Source organism: Triticum dicoccoides, chromosome 7B, assembly GCF_002162155.2.
Source record: "Triticum dicoccoides isolate Atlit2015 ecotype Zavitan chromosome 7B, WEW_v2.0, whole genome shotgun sequence".
In the NCBI taxonomy this organism is placed as follows: Eukaryota; Viridiplantae; Streptophyta; class Magnoliopsida; order Poales; family Poaceae; genus Triticum; species Triticum dicoccoides.
The window spans coordinates 660,622,767-660,630,203 of record NC_041393.1 but is presented as its reverse complement, the minus strand read 5'-3'; the positions used below and the strand labels follow the sequence as shown (position 1 = coordinate 660,630,203).

The following is a 7,437-nucleotide window of genomic DNA, read 5'->3' as shown; positions in this document are numbered from 1 at the left end:
TGAGCTTGAATAAAGTTATAAGTCAATGTAAAAAATTAAAAACTCATTCCCTCAAAAAATGTAACAAACGGCAAGAATCTACAAATATTGCTTTTCATTCCTCATGGGCACACCTCACAAATAATCTTCCTTTTGTTGTACCACACATTATTGTTACATAGCAAACAACAATGCCACTAGACCAAAAGGATCAGTGACACCTTTAAATAAATAGCATAATAATGCATGCAAATCATTGGGAATTAATTATACAAATTACATGTTCTAAAAACTTATTTAAGAAGACCTACCGGGGGTACCTTGCGGATAACATAAACTCTTCTTCTAAGCTATATTGTCTGGTTGAATCATCATTGTTTCTTTCGACACTATTAGCTGGTGATGGATTTATTGCAGTGTCACCTTTCTCAAATTCCCCAGCAACTTGACAATCTAGAGCATAGTCCATGGATGTTTGAAGGCCTTCTAGCAACATTTCCACTTGCCTCATGGTTGGACGATCCTCTCCTTTAATTTTCACACATGTTACCGCAAGCTTAGCAACTTCTTCAACTTCTATGCCTCCCTCTTCGATCACTCGTGGATCTAATATCTGCAATAAGTTGCCTTCTGCAAGCAGAGTAACAAAATTTGCAACAAGGCTATCACCTCCGGAGGACATGTATGAAAATGGCTTCTTTCGAGTCAACAGTTCTACAAGAATGACACCAAAGCTATAAACATCACTCTTTTCCGTGAGGCGCGATGTGTAGAAGTACATAGGATCTAAATATCCTATTGTACCTTGCACCATTGTTGTTACCCCTGATTGCTCCATTGGAATGTACCTTGAAGCTCCAAAGTCCGCTACCTTTGCTGTCAAAGTATCATCCAAAAGTATGTTAACGGACTTGATATCTCTATGGATGATAGGTATTGAGACCGACGAGTGAAGATAAGCAAGAGATTTGGCTGTTTCAATTGCAATTCGTAGCCTATCGTCCCATGCCAATGACCTAACATGAAGGTGATCATACAGGGTCCCATTGGATACAAACTCGTAGACCAACATTGGGACCTCTGTTTCAAGGCAACAACCATAGAGTTTTACCACATTTCTATGGTTGACTTGGGACAGGATAGCAACCTCATTAATAAACTCATCAATCTCTTTCTGAACCACCACCTTTGGCTTCTTGATGGCTACAACATGAAGATCCGATAAAATCCCTTTGTAGACGGTACCATGCCCCCCGCCACCAAGCTCACGAGACTTATCAAAATTGTTTGTTGCCTTCTCTAGCTCTTCCAAACTTATGATCATTCTTTCTGCAATATCAGCTCTCTGAGATACCAATTGTTGCAGCAATTGTCCACGATTCTGCTCAAAGAATTTTTGTTTGAATTTTCTTGCCCTTTGGTGTTTATACTTTTGCATCATGAAAAATACCATGAGAATAAAGACAATAGCGCCCGCCCCACTGCCAAATCCTATTCCCATGCTTAAACCTGAAACATATATGCATAATGTTATTAGCGTGGGCATGTTGACATAGCTAGGGTGGAAAACTTTTCTCGTCAGTAATATAATGCGGTGCCCACCTGTATTTCTGTGTTTTGAAGGCTTTGAGAGTTCGATGCAGTCATTGGGAATGGTATGGTTGCCAATGGTTCCTTGCGGGCAATGACAATTGAAGGACCCTTGTGTGTTGGTACATTCTCCGTAGCATTCGGTATCTTCCGCGGGTAAGTTGCACTCGTTGATATCTATAGATAACCAGCCAACACTTTTAGCGGTTAGATGAAAATAAATCAGTTCCCTCAAAAAGAAAGATGAAAATAAATCAGTCATTTTCCGCCCAAAATCGGAGAAGTTAACAAACAAATCATTACTACATCCGTCAAAAGAAAATAAGTTTTCTGAAAACAGAAAGAGTATATTTCACTTTCCACTAGGTTCTTGACTTCTTGTGCACTTGTGACAAGGATATAGAAGATTTGACTTCTCACCACATTTTAAACACGTGTTTCACTTTGAACCAGATTTCACCCAACAGTCCGGCCCGGTATAGTCTAAGCATGTGCAAAGTGAAATAGTTATGTACCACGTGACACATGCGGTAACCAATCCAAACAATTCAAAATAAAGTGAAATACTTGTGTGGTTTAAAAAGTGATTCATGCACAAATGCCTGGTGCAGAGTGAAATTACTGAAATTGGAGTTGGAGAAGAGTGCAAACATTAACCTGTGCATCCATCGGGGATGTAAGGATTGCCTTCATAACCATCTTCGCAGGAGCAAGTATAACCTTTAATTGTCGCTTGGCAGGCGCTGTTGTTGCTTTTGCAGACGTTGCGGGCTGCTTCCCTGGTACAATTGCCGGACGACTCATCAGCTGACTGGTGTCGGTCAACTATCTCCCAGTCCAGAAGAAGAGGAACCGGCATTGCAAATTTCTTAGGAAGGACAGTCTCTTCGGCGCCTTCAGCGATCGCAAGTCCCATTACAGCATCGTAGACAGAGGGTTGATCGAACCACCCTTCCTCCGCCAGGAGCACGCTCGCCGGCGGCCCTATCTCGTCCACGCTGCGGTTCGAACCGAACCATGTGAACTGCAAGTGGCCTGGCACGCCGCGGTAGATGGGCGCCTGGCAGCAGCCCGTGTTGGCGCAGTACTTCCCATCGCTTCCGGAGAGCATACGTGGTTTCAACATCATTGATATTTTCATGGCCATGTCCTCCGAGCAGAATGAGGCGCAGCCACTCATCATCATGTGATCGATCTTGTCGTGCATTTTCGCATAAACGTTGCAGCCCACCACGACAAGCTCGTTCAAGCCGAGCTCGTAGGGTCCGTCCTCGCTCAGCCCGCCGCCGAACATGCCGTTGCCGGCAGCGTTGACTTTGATGTCGCCGTTGTGTAGGACGCGCACCGTCTTGTTCTCGATGGAGATCTCCGCGACTTGGAGGGTGCCGTCGCCGAGCAGCAGCCGTGGGGCGCCGCCGCTCGTGTCGCAGGTGAGGTTTAAGCCCGGCCAAGAGCAGACGGCCGGGCCGACGCCGAACGGGTACGGCACGCTGACGTTGCCACACGTGCGGGTGCAGTTCTGCGGCGGCGGAGGCACGTCGACCGCCGCCGCTGCCGCCGAAAATGCCATCAGCAGCATCACTGCTGCCAACGCTGCTACCGAGCTGGTCAGCGCCATTGATGGATAGAGATTCTAGTAGCTAGACAGTCCTAGGATCAAGTGTGCTGTAGCTAGAGTTCGAACAAACGCCGTTATATGGACATTATCGCGCGTCGAGATCGATAATAAACTATTTCCGCCAATTACTACGCGCAGGTCCGATTGATTGACCTGGTTCAAGTGTGCTGTAGTTAGAGGATGCGCACGTTCGATCGAATCATGGTGGTGCTCACGTTGCCCACGCTTGGCATAATGGCATCTCATGCCAAATGCCAATAGCCCGGTGTACCTGATAGGTTACCCATGTTCTAACAGAAGACACGGCAGCCACTCCTTTTCTGTGGCACCGCGTTCATCGAATATAATGGCATGCATAATCGCCAATTGGATTTGATATATACCTTAAAAGCTCCAAAAGTCCAAACTATCAAAGACGACTTTTATGTCTGGACCATTAAACAAAGACTTCTCCAATAACTATCAAAGACGACTTATATTGTATGGAAGGATACAATGCGAAGGGGGAGAAATGAAGTTTTGCAGGAGGAACGGAGTTGGGCTGCGCCAAAGCAAGGGTGGTGTAAATTGAATACCGACGGGTCCTTTGTTGCGTCGGAACGGGCTGGTGCGGGGATGATCTTACGGGATCATCAAGGAGCTATTAACTTCTCTTCATGCAGGGTGCTGTTTTCATGCAGAGATCCCCTCGAGGCGGAGTTATGTGCGTGTATGGAAGGTTTGTCCCTGGCCTTGCAGCGAAGTGATTTGCCGATTATGGTGGAGATGGATTCTCTCGAAGCAGTATCTCTCATATCAACCTTGGAGACGGATCGTTCAGTTTATTCCTCTATTGTGCGAGAGATTAAGCACTTAATGGGTCTAAGAAAGACTTGTATTTCGCATATAGTTAGATCTCAAAATAAAGCTAGCGATTGCTTAGCTAAGTTTGCTAGAACCCAAGGCAGGACTTTGACTTGGTTAGGTTGAGGCCCAGATGAAGTAGTTGAAATAGCTTCTCTTGATTGTACGACCGGTGTGATTGAGTAATGCAATGCTATTTCTCCCGCAAAAAAAAAGAGTTGAAGCACCCCCGAATGCGCTTTCATGTCCTGCAAGTGGCGGACTTAGAAGAAAAATATATACTCCCACCATTCCTAATTATAACGTGTATTATTTTTTGAAAAATAATAATCTAACTTCTCTATGTTTCACCTAGCTTATAAAGAAAAATAGAAATAACTACAATACCAAATCAGTATCATTAGATTTATCATGAAATACACTTCTATATCTTATGTACTCCCTCCGTTCCCAAATACTTGTCTTTCTAGGCATTTCAAATGGACTCAACATACGGATGTATGTAGACATATTTTAAAGTGTAGATTCACTCATTTTGCGCCGTATGTAGTCACTTGTTAAAATCTCTAGAAAGACAAGTATTTAGGAACGGAGGGAGTATTTCGTAATGTACATGTTCATATTACTTTTTGAAAGTTGGTCACCTTATATTTTAAAACAGATAGAGTATTACATAACTAACTTTAGCTTCTGTGAAAAAACGTTCATCGAAACCTATTAACATGATATCTAGTTTCAAAGATCGCAACGCGAGAAACCAATGGGAAACCAGTTCGTTATTTGGACGTACGGTATAAGATATAAAAAGTTTTGGATAAACGAATATATATATGGAAAAAAGAAAAACTTTTAGGTTGTGACAAGTGGTACACATGCAGTGCGCCATTTGTCTGCGCCTGAGAAGGTGGGGAGTGACATTTGCATGGGGTAACCCTTAACTAGTGATTTTGCCATCTATTGCCACTAGTGCAGAACCGGGCTTTAGCGCCGGTTCGTAACAGCCTTTATTGCCAGTTCGGCAACCGGCACTAAAGAGTGGGGACTAAAGGTCCCCCCCCCCTCCTTAGTACCGGTTCGTCACGAACCGGCGCTAAAGTGCCACCACGTGGCACGAGCCAGGCCCGGGTGCGTGTAGGACATTAGTACCGGTTGGTAACACCAACCGGTACTAAATGTTTGGGCGTGTTTTTTTCCTTTAATTTTGTGTTTTCAATTTAATTTAGTGATTGTTTTACATTATAATGAGTTGTTAAATCATTAGGTGAAAGTACCGCAGATTAGTTTCGACTGGATGCATGTGGATCCTAGCTAAGTGATCAAGTATATGCTGATCAAGTATATGCCATATCCATATTATACTTGATCACTTAGCTAGGATCCATCCAGCTGAAACTAATCTGCGGTTTCTTTCATAAATGATATAATAACTCATCATCATCATCATCATCATATTAATATAAAAACTCTTGCATCATATCATCAACATCAGTATACTAGCAAGCTAAAAATCATCATAGTCATCATTACCACTATTTAATCATCATAGTCATTACCGCTACCTAATCACCACCAACACTAGCTTAAAGAAGAAACATTCACTTGTACCAGATGCAAAAATATCATCGAGTTCAACATGGTTATTATATTATAAGCGTTCATAACACCACAAAAGCAAATCACTCTTTGAGATTAAGTTTAGGACGAAGAACACAGACATGTGAGGAGAAGTACTAAGAGCATGAACTAGTTAAATCACTCCTGCTGCCCTCTCTCAGGTTAAATAGCATAGAACATGTATATCTCTCCTGATTCATCATACTGGAGCATGCAGATAAACCTGTCTCCTAATCGTGGGCTGCGCTTCTCATTGCTGACCCTAGTACTTCTCTGCGATTGTTAACAATTTTCCTCCAATCTTTCACTATTAAGCATTCATTGCTTCTAGAAATCCTGAATGCACTCATGTGCAATGTAGGATATCTTGGTCGTAAGCTAACAATTGACATGCGACCTTTAGTCTCGATCCATTGAGGCACAACTGTCATCGGGAGTCCCTGTTGAAGAACATCGTATAGTAATTAATATACTTAGCAATGAAAGTTTAGCAAAAAAAATTATGTATGCAAAAGATACACTAGGGACAAATAGTAAAAATCTTACCATCATTCTTAAATAGATGTGACCGTGGTTCAATACGATCACTATTGGTCGCACGTTTTGAGTACTAACATTTCTAAGTGCAGGAAGAAAATTTGTCTTAACAGTATGAAGATCTTCAAGCCATGAAACATAATGACTTATCTCCTCGCAGTTTAGTTCAGCTCCAGGACAGTAGTAGGTCCTGTCTACCAAGCGCCGGACATGTTTGCTTGAATGGAAATAAGCTGTGAACAGAAATTAGTTGTCAACTATTTTTGAATAAACAATATCAAAGACATAAATATGGTTGAGAAGAACTCACATAATGGTAGAACTGGAGGCGTCTGCACATCGACCCAGATGTCTCTATTACCTTCAATATCATCTTCCGGACGAATATCAAAGGTGATAACCATATCAGGCTCAAATGCATAAGCCTTGCATAGTGTTTGCCAAGTTTTGCATTCAAAATAGGTGTACGTGTCTGCATTGTATACTTTGACGTTGAAAGTATAACCATGCTCAGTTTTTAGGTAAACTCTGTTCACCTCCATAGTTTCCATAGCATTGAAACCTATCTTATCCAAGACAAAAATTCTTGCATGGCAGGGGATGCGCTAGTAGAATAGTGAAAATTAAAAATTATAAGTTGAAGTCAATGAAGCATATATAAGTAAGGCTTAATTACGAAAAAAGACTTATCGTTGTGACTTACTGTATCGAATTCGAAGGTCTCATCCAGCTTGATGTTGAATCGCCTATCATCAACAAGGAAATTTCTGTCGCACAGGCCGCGTTGGTCTTCACAATATTCGCACGTAATGAAATCTTTTTCGTCGTCAGACGACATTTCCTATGTTCATATAGGTGAAACATTAAACACTTATTAATTCTATTAATTCAACTAGCTCTATTAATTCAACTAATTCAACTAAGCATTTACTAAAAATAAACTTGTTCTATTAATTTTCTTATTAAAATAAACTAGTTCTATTAATTCAACTAATTCAACTACGAATTTATTAAAAACAAACTACTTCTATTAATTTACTTACTAAAATATATAAAGTAGCTATACATAGTAATATTTTAATTAGATCAAATAATCTCATGTACCTAAATTTTCTTACTAAAAATAAACTAGTTCTATTAATTCAACTAGTTCGACTAAGCATTTGCTAAAAATAAACTAGTTATATTAATTCAACTAGTTCAAATAATCTCATATACCTAAATTTTCTTACTAAAAATAAACTAGTTCTATTAAT

At 41.1% G+C, this 7,437-nt stretch overlaps 1 protein-coding gene across 1 annotated transcript; it reads right to left on the bottom strand.

Annotated features, from left to right (window-relative positions):
• Window positions 1-286: 286 nt before the first annotated feature.
• LOC119336016 (wall-associated receptor kinase 2-like) lies at window positions 287-3,187 on the bottom strand. Its single transcript, XM_037608055.1, has 4 exons — window positions 2,501-3,187; window positions 2,227-2,452; window positions 1,582-1,746; window positions 287-1,488 (listed from the first exon to the last, which is right to left on the bottom strand). Exons 1-4 carry the CDS (start codon window positions 3,185-3,187, stop codon window positions 287-289), a joined length of 2,280 nt encoding a protein of 759 aa, XP_037463952.1.
• Window positions 3,188-7,437: the final 4,250 nt, after the last annotated feature.